Here is a 20,502-nt window from a genome sequence, read left to right as displayed (position 1 = left end):
GGGTTGCATCATATTCTGCCCCACTGTGAGAGCAGTGTGTTTGCCTGTTACCTAAAATGAGGTGTGTGTGTCTCTCTCTCTCCTTATTCACAATCCGTTTAATTTATTTTCAAGCACAGCAGAGTATGAAAACAGGAGAAGCTTCTGGGGGTATATTTCACACCATTGTACACTGAAATTGATAAACTATGGATAAGCCAAATAAAGAAAGGCAGAATAGAATGGAAGAAAAGGGATAACAGTGTCAGCTATTGTGTGGAACTGTAGTGGCGCCGATGTCATTCAGGATTCTGTTGGTGTCCTCTGTTCACTTTCTCTGGACACTTCTGGTTCTCTATCGAGGTGTCCTGGGATCGATAGCAAATCTGCATGAGACTGATGCTGGCTAAATGTCAAGCTTTGTGTCCATGGCTCCATGTGTGACTCAGAGGGCCTCCAAATCCAAAATGCATAATAGGGTAAGTGTCATGGTCTGGACAGCAGTACTGGTTGACAATAATGGGTTTTGTTAGTTCAGGTCCAAACACAGGACTGTGAACAGGACTCTTGTTCAGGTGAATGTCAACACACAAAGGATGGTATAAACGGTGTGAAGTCAGTGCTGTCATGTTGATGGTGTGTCATACCTGGGTTCAAATAGTTTTCACTTTCTTTCAAATGCTTTGAGCGTTTGATTGAGCCTGCCTGGAGAGCTAGATTGATGGATTTGCACCTTTGGGACTATTCCATTGGTTCTGGTTGGTGTACACATTACATGCTATAATGTAGCTAATGTTGGGTAAATATGTTTGGTGTAAACATGACATGCTAATGTTGAGTAAATCTGGTTGGTGTACACATGAAATGCTATAAGGTCACTTTGGGATAATGAAACCTTGACGTGTGACACTACAGATCTCATCCCTATCTCAAAACATCAAACTTTCTTCCACCTCCCTCCTTAATATGTATTTTTCTGAACCGCCATGTTTACTACCCAGCAGTACCACAAATTAAATATTTAGGCCCATTTGCTCTCCCCAAGAAATTCTACCATCTTGGGCTTCATGAAAATAAATTAAAGTCTGAATTCAACAGGAGCGAAGGATTTTCCTAATGCATAAGACCCGACACCATGAATATTCTTCACCTCCATTAGTCTCGTGTGATAGTTGTTTTTAATTATTTTGGGACTGAAACTTTTTGACCACATGGCATATGTCTCTCTTATCAGAGGATGCCTCTCTTTGTCACGCCCTGACCTTAGAGAGCTGTTTTATTTCTCTATTTGGTTAGGTCAGGGAGTGATGTGGGGTGGGCATTCTATGTTCTATTTTCTATGTTTTGTATTTCTTTGTTTTGGTTGGGTATGGTTCTCAATCAGGGACAGCTGTCTATCATTGTCTCTGATTTGGAACCACACTTAGGCAGCTCCTTTTCCCACCTGTCTTTGTGGGTAGTTATCTTTGTTAGGGGCTCTAAAGCCCTGTTAAGCTTTACGGTGGTTTCTTTATTTCTTGTTTTGTTGGCGTCATTATATAAAATAAAAAGATATGTACGCTCACCACTCTGCACCTTGGTCATTTTCTAACAACGGCCGTGACACTCTTAATTAACTAAATCAATTATCATTTCCTCAACTCATCACACTGTAATATGACAGCTGGGCCCGGGGGAGACCTTGTGGGAGAGACACTTACTTCTTAGCTGCAGTGCAGGGGGAAAGCACCGCCGCAACGAGCAGAGCACTACCGCACCTTTTCCACCTGAATTTAATGTGAGGTGGTTGAACAGTGTCTAGGGAGTGAGGGGAGCGAGGCAAGGCCCTGGTCCTAGAAGGAGGCTACTCTGAGTTTATCACTCTATAACAGGGTCTCCAGGGGTGCATCTCTCTCTAAGGTCTTTAGCTCTGACTCTGTCTCTCAGCTCGGTGCTTGGGGCCTGTAACTGTGTGTGGGTGATGTTGTGTTGCAAGTTACTATTACACTTTCAGCAGTTGGTGTGTATGGGATAATAAAACAGGGAAATAATTGAAGGCATATGTCTGGAGAAAAATCCATATTTCACTCAGTAACAGGCCTAGAGTGAGTGAGTTGTGCACCACATGCTAGGACTACTTTTACAACCATGCATAGCAATACAAAACACAGATTTTTCATTTCATGGCTTAAAGTGAAAATCAATGCAACTCATAACAGTGATGCATACAAATGCATCCATTTGGGCTCCTACAGGCCCATAAGAATGATATACAAAAAGGAGGCCATTTTGGCTTTTGGCCCAGTCCTACCTCATCCAGATGCACCAGGAAGGTGACGTTGGTGTGCAGGTCAGTGGTAAGCTTGCCCTCTCTGGTGGAGAGAGAAAGGCCTTTTGGAGCCCTGTTGGGACACATCTGCTTCCTGGGTGTGTACATGTCCTTGACTCCCTTGATGCAGTTGTTGGACACCACTTTTCGGTACCTTAAGAAGATACCATTTGAATGATTTAGTACATGTTTAGTATGTTTTACTGAGGTTATGGCTTCATGACACTACTAGTTAACAAGGCTAAGGTATTGGTCATGTTCATCAATGAGGCTTGACAAGAAATTGCAAAAAATGTATTTTTAACCTCAAAGTGATTGCGGAAGTGACTGAGCTAGTAAACAAGACTTGCTATTGTTTGACTAATCTTAAAATTGCTTAGTGATCCCTAATTAAAATATTAATTTCACACTGACAAAACTCGAACATGCTTACTGACTCCGAGACAAAACCTTAGCCTCCGAGACAAGACCGAGACAACCTCCGAGACAAGACCTTAGCCATCCTGAGACGTCCTAATCTGTGTCCTAGGATTCCTGAAAGTGCTTTGTAGCTCTCAGAAGTAGACCATCTCATGCAGTATAGATCTACTGTCTGGTGAATGACTCAGGTCTAAATAGCCAATATCACTATTCACACTAGGAGCCGTGCCAGAGGGTGTGACACCCTGACAGTGTTTCATTACAGTGGGAAGATGGGAAGATGATAAGCGTTGGCCAACCTATACAGAGAGATACTGTAGCCACTGTAAGTTTTAATGTGTTTTTGTACCTCTTTTTGATATGTGTGATACCTATTCAGGCTTTTTAACATGGATCATATTATAACCATCATAATGTTTTACAAAATGGAAAACATTGAAGGAAAAATATTTGACCTTTCATTGAGCAGAAATATACAGCAGGGTTGCCTTCACTTAGAATAGACAACATAGAAACGCTACAAAATAGTGTCCTTATGTGCAACTCACCCTGTGCTGTTGAGGTAGTTCTGTCCTTGGCTGCAGCTCCTTGATACAACAGCTGGGTTGAACCAGAACGCTGGTAGACAGTTCCCTTCTCTACGCCGTTCATAGCCATAATCACTATAACAAATCACATACAGAATGTGATCAATACCATCACTTTAACTCTTTAACCTACTGTATATCAATCAAATGTATTTATAAAGCCCTTTTTACATCATCTGATGTCGTAATGTGCTGTACAGAAACCCCTCCTAAAACCCCAAACAGTAAGCAATGCAGGTGCAGAAGCACGGTGGCTGAAACCTAGAAAGAAACCTAGAGAGGAACCGGGCTATGAGGGGTGGCCAGTCCTCAGAACATGGCCAAGATGTTCAAATGTTCATAGATGAACAGCAGGGTTGTAGAGGGTGCAACAGATCAGCACCTCAGAAATAAATGTCAGTTGGCTTTTCATTTATGTACATATCTACCTAAATTATCTCATACATCTGCACATCAACTTGGTACTGGTACCCCGTATATATAGCCAAGTTATCGTTACTCATTGTGTATTTATTATTCTTTTTCTATTTTATTCTCTGCATTGTTGGAAAGGGCCCATAAAATTAAGCATTTCACTGTTAGTCTACACCTGCTGTTTACGAAGCAAGTGATAAATACAATTTGATTTGATTTTGATCCAAAGGACATACGGTATTCCTGTGTTATGTTACAGCTAATTGTTCCTATCCCCTCAGCACGATACATATAATAGATATTTTTTGCATTGCAACCCATAATTATTATATATTGATTGGGCTGCGGTTGACAAAAGCTCCAGATCAGCAGAGGTAGGAAGACTGAGCCCTGGGGGACTCCATGTCAATACAGCCAGCCAGGTTAGGGTTGGCTGACTTCCAACTGCTGATGTTAGCTACCTCCCATTCACAAAGTGATTTACATCGGGCAAAGCAGGTTAGGCAAGTGCCCATTCTAATAATGACGCTGTCATTGATTTATCAATTAATTACCTAGCCAGAACTAACAGGATGCAACAAAGCCTGAGGTCCGTCTATGACTACCTATGGCCTGGTCTGGCCTCAGTGTGATTAGGAACCTCCCCCAATTTATTGACAGGCTGTCAAGTGAAATTATGGTGTTATGGTTGGTCGGGATAATAGTTATAAGGGACAAGTGAGTCCAATGAAGGTACAGTGTCCAGTTAAGGACATTAACGCACCACTGAATCACAGCCTGGGTAATGCAAAGATCACATTTCTTTCCAGTAAGTCACAGAAAAGTATGGTGTCCAGTTTAGTACATTATAGTTGTGGAGACTCCCAGCGTGTTTTGGTTACACATTAATACTAATCTCTCCTCACTTATTATTAATATAACATATCAAGTGTTATATCTATGTATCTACCCTGAACAAAATACAAATACAACACATTAAGTGTAGGTCCAATGTTTCATGAGCTGAAATAAAGGATCCCCAGAAATGTTCCATAGGTACAACAATACTATTTCGCTGTTAGTGAGAATTTCTCCTGCCAAGATAATCCATCCACCTGACAAGTGTGGCATATCAAGAAACTGATTAAACAGCATGATAATTACACAGGTGCACCTTGTGATGTAGACAATAAAAGGACACTCTAAAATGTGCAGTTTTATCACACAACACAATGCCACAGATGTCTCAAGTTTTGAGATATTGTGCAATTGGCATGCTGACTGCAGGAAAGTCCACCAGATCTTTTGTCAGAGAATTTAATATTTGTTGCTCTAGCATAAGCCACCTCCAACATGGTTTTAGAGAATTTGTCAGTATGTCCAACTGACCTCACAACCACAGACCACATGTATGTCAATGTGTGGGCAAGCGGTTTTCTGTCAACGTTGTGAACATTGCGCCCCCATGGAAGCTGGACTGTTATGGTATGGGTAGGCATAAGCTACAGACAACAAACACAAGTGCATTTTATCGATGGCAATTTGAATGCACAGAAATACTGTGATGAGATCCTGAGGCCCACTGTGAAGGCAATTTATTTTAAGTTATCTGACCAACAGATGCTTCATGTGAAATCTATAGATTCTGGCCTAATGAATTTATTTCAATTGACTGATTTCCTCATTTGAACTACAACTCAGTAAATGATTTGAAATTGTTGCATATTTTTGCTCAGTTTATAACCTCTGGTTTCAGTCTCGTCATTGTCCCACTTTGGAATCAACCTCTGGACCTTTTGTTCACAGCCAAACAGAACAACGTGCCGGTGCAGTGTCACCCTATTATGCTTTACAGAATCAGTAAACATTTCAGACCTTGACGTTTGTGTACACTTCAAAGTCAATTAAAAGTTTTATTGTTGTTCACTCTGAATGTTGAAGTTTCTCAACGAGATTGTTTTTTAATTTTACTGTCTCTGTCACCAGCGAGAGAGAGAGAGAGAGAGAGAGAGAGAGAGAGAGAGAGAGAGGCCACGACATTTGTGAACTGTATCATAAAATAATTAAAAACAACTATCCCTGGAGATGAATGGATTCTAATTAAAACTAATACAGTTTTGTCATACACCGCTGTCATTAATATACAAACGTATCTTTCCTTTTCTCTTCCCTGCCAAAAAACAACAGCAACCTACAGTCCTATTAACACCCTTCATCTTCTCTACTTTATTATAAGCATAGCAAAACGAGCTCAGCCAGAGAGACAGATGTTGGGAGCAAATTATTCCCCAAAATATCTGATAATTGGAGCACTGACACAGAAAATGAACCAAATGAATGGGATCCTGAAATAGTGTAATAAATCCAAAAATGACTTAAATGGGACAACATACAACATGTATTTCTCTTTTATGGACAATGAAACCTCTGTTGATCTACTCATGTTTAGATTTGAGATAAAAGGACATGTTTTCATGTCTTCTATTTTACTGCAATTGTGAGTTATTATACTAGTATACTATAATTACCATTCAAAGTCGTGGGCCCGACAGATACACGACTCAGCAGAGAGGACTTTGGCGTAGTCTTTTCCCAGCATGCAATAGTTTCCTGGTCTGCGTTTCATATAGATCTGTTTCTGGCCCATCACACACGGCTCGCCCTGTGAAACACATACAGGATATTAATCCATATAGTGAACGCACATGGGATTACATTATATCATTTTAAAATGTCAAATTAACATAGAACAGCAAGTCAAACCATTATTATGTTAACCTATTGAGCTTATTGGAACTACCCAAACACTGTAAGTACACTGCATCTACCTTGTAAAAACATTGGTACCTGGAGGAAAATGGGGGAGGGTCATGGGGGAGGGTCATCTTTTAACATCAGTCAGGGGGAGGGTTTCTTATGTTTTCTTAAAACATTTTGGCCAGGGGAGGGTCAGGTAATTTGTAATTGATTAAATGTCAAATTGCTCAGGTTTTGAGAATTAGTTGCTTATTATAGTATCTCAATGTGTGCCCGATGATGCCCCTCATCCCTGATTCTCTGCTAGGCGAGCAATATCAAGTGCCACTACTGTGGTCTCAATAAAATGATCCATAGACTATACTATATGCTATAAGCCTAGGCTCTATGAAGAGTAGGCTAGGAGAAGCACAGGGCAAAGTTATATTTCTTAGAAAATGTACTTCCCTCCTGAGTTTTTGAGCTGCTGGGATGGTGTATATAAAACTAGGTTACACGGCATTACACACTGCAATGGATAGGCGTTCCCAATCATGAGACCCGGCCTGCCCTGCTCTTGCTGATGTAAACACTTTTGTGCTGCATAACAAATGACTGTGCTGTGTAAGGTGGCACTTCAGGAGGCGAGTCAAAGACTTATTCCATTCTTTTTTTTCTCCAAAAGAGTATATATATATGTGCGTGCAGACTAGGTCTACTGATGCCCTGGTCAGTTTGAGAGGGAGAGAACGAAGATGAAAAGGAAGACCCGAGGGGAACTTGCTACTAATAGATTTGATTTTAATAAAAAAACATATGTTTTGTTGCCCATAATGAAGCTATTTATCAGAGTTATTGACCTCACAATAAGCCATATTGAAGCAGCAGCAGTTTCATTTTACTTTAGGCTTCTAACAACAAGAGGGTTTTGTGTTGAAGCCTATTTCTTCCTATTCAAGAAATAAGAGGTAGGCCTACCTGTTTGACAGATGAAATTATAGTCTACCTTCCATAGACTTTGTCAGCCATTTCCTTCAGACACCATTACACTCCTTAAATATCTCAGTGTCAGTGGAGAGCTTGGTATGTTAAGTTAAAACCAGGGCTCGAATTCAGGGGGTATTTGAAGGTATTGTGGCGTTTGTTAATTAAAGAAAATGGCTAAAAGCATAGGCCTACCCCCTTGTTAGCTTGTTACTTTGGAAATAAAAGTGTATGGACCTGATTATATAAAGTGATATTGTAAGGACACTTTTAATCCGCAATTCTTTATGCTAGAAACAAGCTGTAAATTGCTGGGGAAAGAAGAGACTGATGCATATGGGATATCTTTGGTTTGTCTCTATGACATGTAGAGCCTGCTACCTTCTACAACCATGGAGACAAAAAAAGTACTTTCTTTGGAAAGTAATGTGTGATATTATTTTGTCTATCAATTGACATTCTACATTCCAACAGGCTAGCAGCAGTCAGCAGCAAGCCAGGTCGCTTAAGAAGGAACAATAATGTATTATTGATAAATTATTATTATTATTTCCAGGCTTTAGCCTATCATTTAGGAAATTAATTGAGAAACATTTGTGACATGCTACAGGCCGGCAGGTGCACAGCATTTTAACAACACATCAACAACAGCACTTCACCAACATGCCTATATAGTACATTTTGATTTAGGCTGTATAAAATGAAATAAAATACATTCTTTTGAATTAAATAGAAACACGAGTTTGACTAGTCTGTAGTTTGAGGATCATGAGGTGAGCTAATTTAGCACAGCAGATGCACTTATACTCCCATGCCCTAATCCCATTCTACACAAATCTATTTTGCAGCAACAATATCTGTCACTTCCTGATCTGTTTCACCTGTCCTTGTGCTCGTCTCCACCCCCTCCAGGTGTCGCCCACCTTTCCCGGTTATCCTCTGGTTATTTATACCTAGGTTTTCTGTCTGTCTGTTGCCAGTTCGTCTTGTTTGTTCAAGCCTACCAGCATTTTGTCTCAGCTCCTGTTATTCCCTAGTCTCTCTTTTTCTCATCCTCCTGGTTTTTGACCCTTGTCTGTCCTGACCCTGTACCCGCCCGCCTGACCACTGCCTGTCTCTGACCCTGAGCCTGCCTGCCGTCCTGTACCTTGGCCTCTCCTCTGGATTATCGACCCCTGCCTGCCTTGACCTGTCGTCTGCCTGCCCCTGTTGTTACAATTAACATTGTTCCCTCACACAGTCTGCACTTGGGTCTTACCAAGATTCCTGATAATATCATGGAATGAAATAGAAAATGATAGTTTCCCCAAATATATATATATTTTTGCTGTGTTAAACAACTAACGGCTTTTTCTCAAATGAATTGATGATCATGTACTTCAGTTGTAACTGTTTCTGTTGTGCTCACTTTTTACAGTTGATAGACAACTTTAGCGTTGTTCCATACTTAGACTATCCTCTATTTTTAACAATAGCCTGTAGAGAAATCAAAACATCTCTGGTGCTGCAGCATGCGCTCATTCGTCATCATGCTCTATTTTACTATTTAAAAAGACCTTAGTCATCTCCAGTCATGTAAAATTATGTAGAATTGCATGAAATGTGTTAATAAAAAGGCTTTTTTGGGGGAAAGCAAATAAATTGATAGATTCATTCAGTGCTTTTGTTAATTTAATTGATATATTTTCACCACTACCCTTGTCCGCGGTAGTCTTTGAACGCACAACTTTCTAGCTACTTTGCCATCTAATAAAATGAAGAACGGTTTCTAAAACTGCAATACAAAGGCTCTGTTCTGTCCTATGAGTGATGTTAAATGGTTTTCATGTTCTCTGCTGTCCACTTTATGTTTTTATTATTATTTTGGGTATAGGGGAGGGCCACGTTTTTTATTTTTACCATTAAAAATATATTTTACTGAAGGAAGGGCCATCCATTTTCATTTCGGAGAGGTCCGATTTTCTCCAGGTATTGTCATTATAAATAATGTACAGTCCCAAACTACCATGTAAATTCATTGTTATGTGGTAACAAGGTCACATATTGATAAGTTGGACCGACTTCCTGTTTAAGAGCTCTTACCTTGTTGTGAAGGTGCCACGTCTGATAGTCTCCTTCTGTACATTTCCTGTTGAAGATGGACTTGTAGTCTATCTTGATAAGCTGCCACTCAGACCTATGGCTGAAATGTCCAAAAAACCTTGAGAAACCAAAGGATGGATACACAAGTTAATATAACTCGACAAGGGTTTTCAGCGCTACGAGTTTTCATCAATTACGTTAAGTCTATGAGTAATTACATTTTCCTAGTTAAATGTCAATCAAATGGGGAAATCAGTCCTAAGCTAACAAACTGACAACCCTTATGAATCAAATATTTTCTCCCATTTAAACGTCTGTTAATAAAGACGAGACATCAGCATTCGTTGAATTAAAATTCCTCCCCATCCCCTCATATCTTCCCTCCAAGAGGAACAGGGTTCCCAAGAGAACGAGAAGGAGACAAATTCATCTCATCCATCTCATCCCCTTCACCAAAAGGAACAGAGTCCCAAAGCAATGGAAGACAGAAAAATTAAATCCCTCCTTTTCTCCATCTCTCTAAGACTTTCTACAGAGGACAAAAGAATGCCATCCCCCGTCTATAGATCATTCATCACGGCGCGTCTTCCCTCGATTACTCTATTGTCCCGACTCACGTCATGATCTGGTTCTCTGTCCCGGCCTCCACCAGCATCCCATCCACAAACAGAGGCACCAAGGAGAAGCTGTGTCTGGTCCACTGCCGCCCCTCATCAAAACTGATCCTGTAACAGAGTCACAACACAATGACTCATTGAATGAATCCCAAATGGCACCCAGGGCCTATAGGGCTCTGGTCTAAAGTACTGAAGCCTACTAGGAAAAAGGATGTCATTTGTGATGCAACCATTCACATCTCAGACTGGCAGTAACAACAAGGCCCATATTCGTAATTCTGACTTGGAGTGTTGATCTAGGATCAATTTTGACCTTTTAGATCATACGGAATGAGATTATACAGACCGGTGGGATCTGATCCTAAATCAGCATTGCTACTTTGAATACGAGCCCTGATGCTCTCAATTACAGTGTGTCAACTGGGTTCGTGGAAGATCATTGGAGTGAGTCCTCTCCATAGACAGTCAGTCGCTGAATCTCAGGTTGGGTCTAATTGACTACAGTTAACAAACGTTCTGTTGAATAGAAGAAGAATAAAACAACAGAACTGTGTTTGACTATCAAAGCGTGGAGGTAGAACAACTTCAAGGGAAAACAACAACGTCATAGGTCTTGAGTTTACTAACAGTCTACAGTGAAGTGATGTAGAAGGAAAAACACAACACACAAAACAAACCAGAATAGAACTGTTTCATGTTCTAATAACTACAAAACAGGGGCGGACATGTGTGGGGAGACAAATAAAAATTTATAACGAGATTGGGCAACTTTCATCCTCCAGGCCTGTTCTCTATTGATTCTGACATCTCATCAACATCACTTCAGATGTGAGAACACTGGAGTACTGTGTGTGACAAGGTTGGGAACAACACTCAACAATGCACAGTCTTGCTCGGGGATGCAAGAAGCAGCAGCCCCCTTGTTGCAGCTTCCATCTAAACCTCCGTCAGTCAGCATGCCTTCATCAGGCTATAAACTCAGACAACAGACAAAGCATTTATACGCCTATATTAAGAGGATACGAGGGTCAGGAAATGTTACACTAGCTGGGAGGAGAGTGAGAGAACAGAGACACAGAGAGAGAGAGAGAGAGAGAGAGAGACAGAGAGAGAGAGAGAGAGAGAGAGAGAGAGAGAGAGAGAGAGAGAGAGAGAGAGAGAGAGAGAGAGAGAGAGAGAGAGAGAGAGAGAGACAGAGACAGAAAGAGAGAGAGAGAGAGAGAGAGAGAGAGAGAGAGAGAGAGAGAGAGAGAGAGAGAGAGAGGGGGGGGATTGGTTCCTACAGCACTTGCCTGGGTTCAAATAGCATTTGCCATCTTTCAAATACTTTAGCTGCCCGTTACCTGGCCTAATGGTTCCAATGAAATTGGCCCAAAAGTGCAAACCCCATCCGTCTGAGACAATTACATGTTTCAATTAAATACTGAAAGAAAACAATACTATTTGAAACCTGGTTTGATATGAGGGCTTCTACTGTGTTCCTTTCCTCCACTAGTGCACTTAAATAATCTAGGAGACACAACCAGGAAGGAAGGAATCCTGCACACCTTGGTGCTAAAAGTACCTTCTAAATGTTTTTCTAAAGTGATATAAGAATAGAGATGTGGTTTCAGGTGTGTTGGTCTTAACTGAGGCAAAACGTGGGCGCTCCAATTTACAATAGAATGGTCAGTGTTAAAAGTACTAACATGGGGACTTGGTGAAGAAAAACACTTTCCCCCAATTTAGCTTTTTTTTGACAACATGTTTGTATCTTTATTGCTTATGTTTGTGCTTTGCAAGTTGTTCAAACCTTGAATACTGCCTTTAATCATATATAAACAAAAAAACTTTTATTGACATCAATAGAAGTACTAACATGTTATAGCAACCAGTTTATAGAGATACAAACACTGAATTAGATTTAAACCTACTGTAAATGTCTAGTGGGGACGGTTGGTTGTTTCACAGCGACAAGGGCCCCTCCTTTATCCAGAAACCAGACGTTGTGTTCCTCCTCGAATATCTGAGAGGACACACAGGCAATTCAATATAATATATGATTTACATACAGTTACCTTGTACACATCTAGCTGAATACTGAGTCTCAAAACACCTTTTGATCAAAAGGCAGAGACAGCAGTACAAAATACTTATTCTCCAAACTACAATATTAAAATATATTATTAGAATGCCTGAGAAGAGAATACCTTAGCTTTTACCCCCAAATTCAGCCTAAACTCACCTGTCTCCAGTTGTTACCAGCATCAGATGAGATGAACATTCCAACGTTATTGTAAGACAGGTCAGACCCAATATTCCCTGTGATAAAAATGCAACAAAGCATTAGTTAAATATTCAAATGATGCTGAAAATGTGAAGATGGTGTAAATTACAATGAAGAATAGATTCAGAGCAGAGAAGAACAACCATTCATGCTTAGATGGATGTTGCTCAGTTTTTCTTAAGCAATGATGTAACATGTTAATCTCTGAGCATATCTCTCCACTTTGTTGATGCCTTGTGATGTCTCCCTTCCACTGTTCAGTGTCAGGCGTGAGTTTTGAGCTGCATCGTGTTTGTCAGGGTCACCAAACATAATATGTTGTGTCCTCAGTCTGCACTGGCCCACTTAAATAAACCGGGTGACGTTGTATCACCAAAATGTCAGTAAGGACAACATCAAAAGTGCTATAGTGTGTCTCTGGACATATTCAATACATTTATACAGGCTCACAGTGGCTTAGGGATCTCACAGATCCAGTAAGAGATTTGAGGATAGGAGGAGGGGACAGGGCAAATATTGTTTGAGGACAGAGATCAAGAAAGCATATTCATGGATGTAGGCCATTTTTGTGGTTTTTGCTAAGATACAATATTTTCCCACACAGTTGAAGATGAGTTGTTTATAGCAGGGCTTGCATATCCCTATCAGTAATGTTAGGGATTGAATAGCCATCATAATATTCACAATCAAATGCAATTTCAGAACTGACCTGGAAAGGATAGACAGCTATTCTCCTTTTGTACCATTACCTAAATTGAACAGATGTCTCTCTATTCAGCCAAATACATTTTCACATAAGTGGACAATAAGGTAATCTAATCTAATGTTATCTATCAAATGTTCATTCTGTATTCTCTCACCTGTGGCCACTATGATTCCCGGTGCTGAGGCCTTGGTTGATATGCTGCCTGACAGGTAGGGGTTTTCAGACGTCTGCAGTTGGAGATGGAGCGAACAGAAGGGCTGAGAAATGACAGACAGTCCATTATATTTGACGGAGCCATTATACACTGGTCAATCAAATCCCCAGTGTTACATAGAACACTACAGGGTTGATCTTTAAAAGGTGCACAAAGCATGTGCTTTTGATTTCAAGAGAAGGTCCTTTAGATAAGAGAAAGAAAAGCTGCCATGCGGTCTTTATTAAGATTTCATCTCAGAAAGCCTGAAGATAGAGCTTAATAGAAACTTTTGAATTCTGAAGTCTTCCATTTACACCAAATTTTAATAGCAATGCTAACATAGGCAGTTAACTATACAACAAACTATATTTGGTTAACAAAACATGAAACAAACTAAACACAAGTAAGAAAATTCCCAAAGCCTCACTCTGAAAAAAACGTACTGCCTCTCCATAGTTTATCTTAATTATCAGTCATTAATACAGGGAGGGACTTTACATAAAATCATTAAGTCAAGGGAGAGAGAAGGAGACGGCTGCATGTGAGCGCTCACATTTGTCAACATGTTTTTTTTTTTACAAAAAAGATCGATTTGGAGTTACACAAACGTGGATTATTTCTCAGGGACCTATACAGGATGCTACCCTCCACAGCATAACCTTCACTCCAGATTAAAAACTCCAAACCTACAACCTAATATTGGACAACATTTCCTGGAAGGATTATTACTACCAATGATTCATCTTTCCAAGCTGTACAGAGAGTGCCCTGGCAAGCAAACAGCAGAGACCATCTGCCCTGGGACTGAGACGGACCTGAAACAACTTCAATGAGCACTGAGGTGTGAAGTGAGAGGTGTCAAAGCCTTTAAGTCCAACAAATGGCAGGAGTCTCACAGGTTACCCCACCTACATCCAGATGCCTTTGAAGCCCCCTCCCGCTGTTCAGAGATCATCCACTGGTATTTTCTACAAGAAATCTGCCTCCAGAAATGAAGGCTTCTCCCAAGTGGGTGTGACATCTACTCCCACTACCTGCTGAACTGCTGCCTGGATTCTACCTGGAGATCTGTTCGCCCTGGCCTGTCTCCCCTGTCTGGTACAGGTACCCCCACCTCACACGTACTGTTGGGGCAAATGACTCTGAACTTACAATGGCTAGCCCCAAGTTGTTATATATTTTTTCTTGTGCATTTAGCTATTTTTCTATTTGCCTCATGACTCCTGCATGCTTTGTTTACTGTGAACTTTCTTGTTTGCCCAACCGTGGGACAGACTATGTTTGTTCCCACACTCAGGACTCTGACTCTATTGGTTACACAGACTTTTGGCCTCCCGTCCTCTTCTGACCACCTCTCGCCGGCTTTCTATTCATGTTACCTGATTGAAATTGCTGTACAACATGTTCTTAGAATCAAGGGCATATACACTTGCTAAAAAAATGTAATGAGCAAGCCTTACTTAATGACCTGACCTTTGTAAATTGGAATAGAATCAGCTTGATCCCCCTCTGTTGAAGACACTTGGACCTTCATTTTAGATATTTTCAGTGGTATTGTTAACAAACACGCCCCCATAAAGAAAATGACCTGCAGAATAAACCCTCCTCCTCACAGCTGCCTTCTCCCTTATTGCAGATGATGTGGTTGTTACTAACAAGAAGCACATGGCTCTTTAATCACCACTTCATTAAGTCAGGATTCCGATTTGACTCAGCCATGCCTCCTTGCCTGTCCAACATTTCCACATCTCCCACCCCAACTAATGCGACAAGGCCCGATACTCCTCCCTCTTTCTCCCCTGCCCCACTACAAAGTTTCTCCCTGCAGGCTGTCACTGAGTCCAAGGTGCTAAAGGAGCTCCTTAAAAACTTGACCCCAAAAACACATCCGAGTCAGATGGTTTAGAGACCCTTTCTATTTTTATCTTTCTACCCTATAATCGCCAAGCCCATCTCTGACCTTTTTAACCTGTCTCTCCTCTCGGGGGAGGTTCCCATTGCTTGGAAGGCAGCCACAGCGAGTCCTTTATTTAAAGGGTTTGATCAAGCTGATCCTAACTGTTTTATGCTTATTTCTATTTTGCCCTGGCTTTCTTGAGGTATATAGTATTCTCTCGGGTATGCAATCTGGTTTCCGCTCAGGTTATGGATGTGTCACTTGCAACCTTAAAGGTCCTCAATTATGTCACTATTGCCCTTGATTCTAAGCAATGCTGTGCTGCTATTTTTATTGACTTGGACAAAGCTATTGATACGGTAGACTATTCCATTCTTGTGGGCCGGCTAAGGAGTATTGGTGTCTCTGAAGGTCTTTGGCCTGGTTTGCTAACTACTTCTCTCAAGGAGTGCAGTGTATACAGTTAGCTGTCTCAGCCACTGCCTGTCGCCAAGGGAGCACCCCAATGCTCGATCCTAGGCCCCATGCTCTTCTCAATTTACAATAACAACATAGCTCAGGCAGTAGGAAGCTCTCTCAGCCATTTATATGCAGATGATACAGTCTTATGCTCACCTGCCCCCTCACCGGATTTTGTGTGAAACACTCGACAACAAACCTTTCTTAGTGTCCAAATGCTTTCTCTAACCTTAATCTTGTTCTGAACACCTCCAAAACGAAGGTCATGTGTTTTTGTTAGAAGGATGCCCCTCTCCCCACAGTTGTGATTACTACCTCTGAGGGTTTAGAGCTTGAGGTAGTCACCTCATACAAGTACTTGAGAGAATATCTCAGCACATATCAAAGCTGCAGGCTAAAGTTTAATCTAGACTTGGTTTCCTCTATCATAATCGCTCCTCTTTCACCCCAGCTGCAAAATAACCCTGATTCATATGACCATCCTACCTTTGCTAGATTACGGAGACATCATTTATAGATCGGCAGGTAAAGTTGCTCTCATCAGATTTGCCACCAATGCCACTTATAGAACACATCACTGCACTCTATACTCCCCTGTAAACTGGTAATCTCTGTATACCCGTCACAAGACCTACTGGTTGATGCTTATTTATATAACCCTCTTAGGCCTCACTCCCCCCCTATCTGAGATATTTACTGCAGCCCTCATCCTCCACATACAACACCCGTTCCGCCAGTCACACTCTGTTAAAGGTCCCCAAAGCACACATATCCCTGGGTCACTTGTCTTTTCAGTTCGCTGCAGCTAGCGACTGGAACGAGCTGCAACAAACATGCAAACTGGACAGTTTTATCTCAATCTCTTCATTCAAAGAATCAGTCATGGACACTCTTATTGACAGTTGTCGCTGCTTTGTGTGATGGATTGCTGTCTCTACCTTCCTGCCCTTTATGCTGCTGTCTGTGCCCAATAATTTTTGCAACATGTTTTGTGCTGCATCCATGTAGTGCTGCTGCCATGTTGTGGAGCTACCATGTTGTTGTCATGTTGTGTTGCTACCATCCTGTGTTGTTATGTGTTGCTGCCCTGCTATATTGTTGTCTTTGGTCTCTCTTTCTTTAGCGTTGTGGTGTCTCTCTTGTCGTGATGTGTGTTTTGTCTTATATATATATATTTTTTTTAAATGTACCCAGCCCCCGTAATTGTAAATAAGAATTTGTTCTTAACTGACCTTCTTAGTTAAAAAAAGGTTAAACAAAAAAGAAAGTAATGAAACAAGTCTCAGGGGCAAGCCGACAACTAAAGTCAATTATATCTGTTCAAAGAGCCCCGCCCCCCCAAAAAAAATAATAATAATTGCTCTTTCATCTTTGCCAATTCATAGTATGACATTGCTGTAAGGACACCAAGGGCAATGGGATTTAACAGGGTAATCAAATATAATCTGTAATTAAAATATCACATAAATGCACAATCATATTCAACCTGTAGCCCACTCAGCGCACAGCGTGCAGCCCCCACAATTGCCTCCCTTGGCTTTGAAACAGTACGAACACTTACTGCTAATGTCTCACAGTTATTTGTCTACATAGTCATCCTTTACGTGGGATGAAATGAGAGATAGGGCACCTAAAATAATAAGAACTGTAGATGACAAGGAGTGTGTACACAGTTCATCCTGATATCATAGCTTAAATGTGATTACATAAAGTAATTCCCTTTCAGTTAAGATGAGTAAGCAAACTCCCTTGAGTGTGTGATGTAACACGACTGTTATCATTGATGTACATAACTTGAAGGGAACTGAACACATATTCCTGGATTAAAATAAACTGTCATTGGAGATTATCTATTGGGTATGTGTTTTTAATCTCCTGGACTAGGCTTAATCTGGGTCTAGGAAAGCACATGAAAGAGTTCAGGCAGTCTTAGATCATGCATGATCACCACAACGATGAGCCTTCCCTGTTAGCTTCAGTATAACTCACCAGTATACAGTGGATGTCATTGCCAGCCAGGTCTGTCGCCGGGGCCTGTAGTAACCGCCAATCACGACCCTTGTTGTAGGTGATGTAGGTCTTCACCTGGTTGTCTAGCCTCCTGTTTGCGATCAGCATGCCTTTGATACCTGCTACCTAGGGAGAAATAGAGAACAAATTCGAAAACAGACACTAAAACTAGCCAAATCCAACCACCAAAACAGATTACATGATTTTCTTAAATGTATTTTTCAAGCACTAAACAGTACCCAAAATGCCCCCTGACAGACATAGCTACGGGAAGTAGGGGTGTTGAGGGTGCTGCAACAACCCAGAAAAAAAATATATATATACTAATACAAATATATATACTACCCGTCAAAAGCTTTAGAACATATACTCATTCAAGGGTTTTTCTTTATTTTTACTATTTTCTACATTGTAGAATAATAGTGAAGACATCAAAACTATGGAATCACGTAGTAAGAAAAAAAGTGTTAAACAAATAAAATATATTCTTCAAATAGCCACCATTTGCCTTGATGACAGCTTTGCACAATCTTGGTATTCTCTCAACCAGCTTCACCTGGAATTATTTTCCAACAGTCTTGAAGCAGTTCCCACACATGCTGAGCACTTGTTGGCTGCTTTTCCTTAACTCTGCAGTCCGACTCATCCCAAACCATCTCAATTTGGTTGAGGTTGGGGGATTGTGAACGCAAGGTCATTTGATGCAGCACTCCATCACACTCCTTCTTGGTAAAATAGCTCTTACTCAGCCTGGAGGTGTGTTGGGTCACTGTCCTGTTGAAAAACAAATGATAGTCCCACTAAGCCCTGCATGCAATACTGTGGTAGCCATGCTCGTTAAGTGAGCCTTGAATTCTAAATAAATCACAGTGTCACCAGCAAAGCACCCCCACACCATATCACCTCCTCCTCCATGCTGTATGGTGGGAAATACACATGCAGAGATCATCCGTTCACACACACCGCGTCTCACAAAGACACGGTGGTTGGAACCAAAAATCGCCAATTTGGACTCCAGGCCAAAGGACAAATTTCCACCAGTTTAATGTCCATTGCTCATTTTACTTGGCCCAAGCAAGTATTTTCTTCTTATTGGTGTCCTTTAGTAGGGGTTACTTTGCAGCAATTCAACCATGAAGGCCTGATTCACACAGTCTCCTCTGAACAGTTGATGTTGAGATGTGTCTGTTACTTGAACTCTGTGAAGCATTTATTTCTGCTGGAATTTCTGAGGCTGGTATCTCAAATGAAATTATCCTCTGCATTCCATATGTGCTATTTCATAGTTTTGATGACTTCACTATTATTCTATAATGTAGAAAATAGTAAAAATAAAGAAAAACCCTTGAATGAGTAGATGTTCTAAAACTTTTGACCGGTAGTGTATATATACTGTATATATATATAAAATTGGATTTTTCCACAAAAGTAGTGCACTGAGCCTTTAGTAGTCCCGTATTAGCGGACTGATGTAGCTGTCTGTAGCGCGGGGAAATTATAATTATATATATTGTTTTTTATTCTCACAAAAGTAGTGCACTGGGCCTTTAATAGTACTGTATTAGCTGGCTGCTATAGCTGTCTGTAGCGCAGGCAAAAATAATCCCCGCAACCCCACAGTCGACAAAAAGTCCTCAGCACCCCCAAACCCCAAATATCTTGCCACGGCTATGCTGACAGACATCAGACTGGTCACAAACCAGTCTCCTTTTCCTTCAATTATCTCCCTTGAATTGCGTCCCGATCAACTGCCCACCACTGTTGTGACTACATTACAACGCTGGACGTTAAAACTGATAAACTTTCACATCCACGAGACACCCACTCACAAAAAGTGAGAGAGAGAGAGAGAGAGAGAGAGAGAGAGAGAGAGAGAGAGAGAGAGAGAGAGAGAGAGAGAGAGAGAGAGAGAGAGTGTGTCATGGCTCCTTGCCTCCTTAGTCAAACTGTCTTCCTGTGATAACCCATCCAGGATGGAAGTGTGATGGGGGTAGACCCGACGACTGTGCTTTAAATACGACCCATACTGCAGCAGACATTGAGGGCCCTCAGTTGTATCACCTTACCAGTATAAGTGGCACTAATAGGCGCCACGTTTGACATGGTCATAGAAAAAGGTCCACCCGGGATGGACACGGCTAGTGAGGCAGGACGGGGCCCCTCCCTCCCCTGACCAGACTTGTCAATCACAGCGGTAGTTATCTATCGTCCCGACAGTAATATTAAATATAGACTGATGAATGCATGTGGATCCATCTACAAAGACAAAACAAACAACACAACAACTTTCAGCACAGTAGAGACTAGTATGATAAACGATCACTGAGATACCAGACTTCCCCCAGTACATGCACTCGGTCTCCCTGCAGACAGCCTTTTACAATCTCTCAATATGCATTAATGAAGCTTTCCACAATATATTAGAACTATGGATCCAATGCTGAATCAGGGAATCAGAGGCTCCGAATAGGGGGGAAATGGAGGGAGGGGTTAAGAGAGTTGTCAGAGAGCTAATACACACACTCACACAATGCTAGGCTAACAGAAAGGAGCATCATCATCATAACCATTACATTACCTAAATCATCTAGCTATCCTTCCCTCCCTCCAGCCCTCTGTCTCTTCTTCTCTCCCTCCTACTGTACCAGTCACTCATTCAAAAGCTACAGGTATGTATAGCTCTGAGTAAGGTGGGAATCAGGTAGTTCATAATTGGGCTATTGTTGATTTGTAGGCCTACCACTCTGAGTATTAATTGTGTTAGGCAAGTTAGGATATTCTGTAATATTCAATGTGGAAGTTCATACCTCTGGGAGATGGATTGAATCAAAAAACCTAACACTAAATGGCTGATTAACTCGA

General features: G+C 41.1%; 1 protein-coding gene across 1 annotated transcript in view; it reads right to left on the bottom strand.

Moving 5' to 3' along the window:
• Positions 1 to 20,502, bottom strand: part of LOC124003913 (VPS10 domain-containing receptor SorCS3-like) — a 217,583-nt gene that overhangs the window by 24,105 nt on the left and 172,976 nt on the right. The window contains exons 10-18 of the mRNA XM_046312563.1: positions 17,620 to 17,766; positions 13,233 to 13,335; positions 12,331 to 12,407; positions 12,020 to 12,111; positions 10,107 to 10,214; positions 9,490 to 9,607; positions 6,216 to 6,349; positions 3,256 to 3,369; positions 2,270 to 2,441 (exon numbers count right to left, since the gene is read on the bottom strand). Coding sequence (XP_046168519.1) covers positions 2,270 to 2,441; positions 3,256 to 3,369; positions 6,216 to 6,349; positions 9,490 to 9,607; positions 10,107 to 10,214; positions 12,020 to 12,111; positions 12,331 to 12,407; positions 13,233 to 13,335; positions 17,620 to 17,766 — 1,065 coding nt within the window. The remainder of the gene's footprint in view (positions 1 to 2,269; positions 2,442 to 3,255; positions 3,370 to 6,215; positions 6,350 to 9,489; positions 9,608 to 10,106; positions 10,215 to 12,019; positions 12,112 to 12,330; positions 12,408 to 13,232; positions 13,336 to 17,619; positions 17,767 to 20,502) is intronic.

The sequence above is a fragment of the Oncorhynchus gorbuscha genome, linkage group LG18 (assembly GCF_021184085.1).
Source record: "Oncorhynchus gorbuscha isolate QuinsamMale2020 ecotype Even-year linkage group LG18, OgorEven_v1.0, whole genome shotgun sequence".
NCBI lineage: Eukaryota > Metazoa > Chordata > Actinopteri > Salmoniformes > Salmonidae > Oncorhynchus > Oncorhynchus gorbuscha.
The sequence above is the reverse complement of the archived record's forward strand: the minus strand, read 5'-3'. Positions and strand labels throughout refer to the sequence as shown.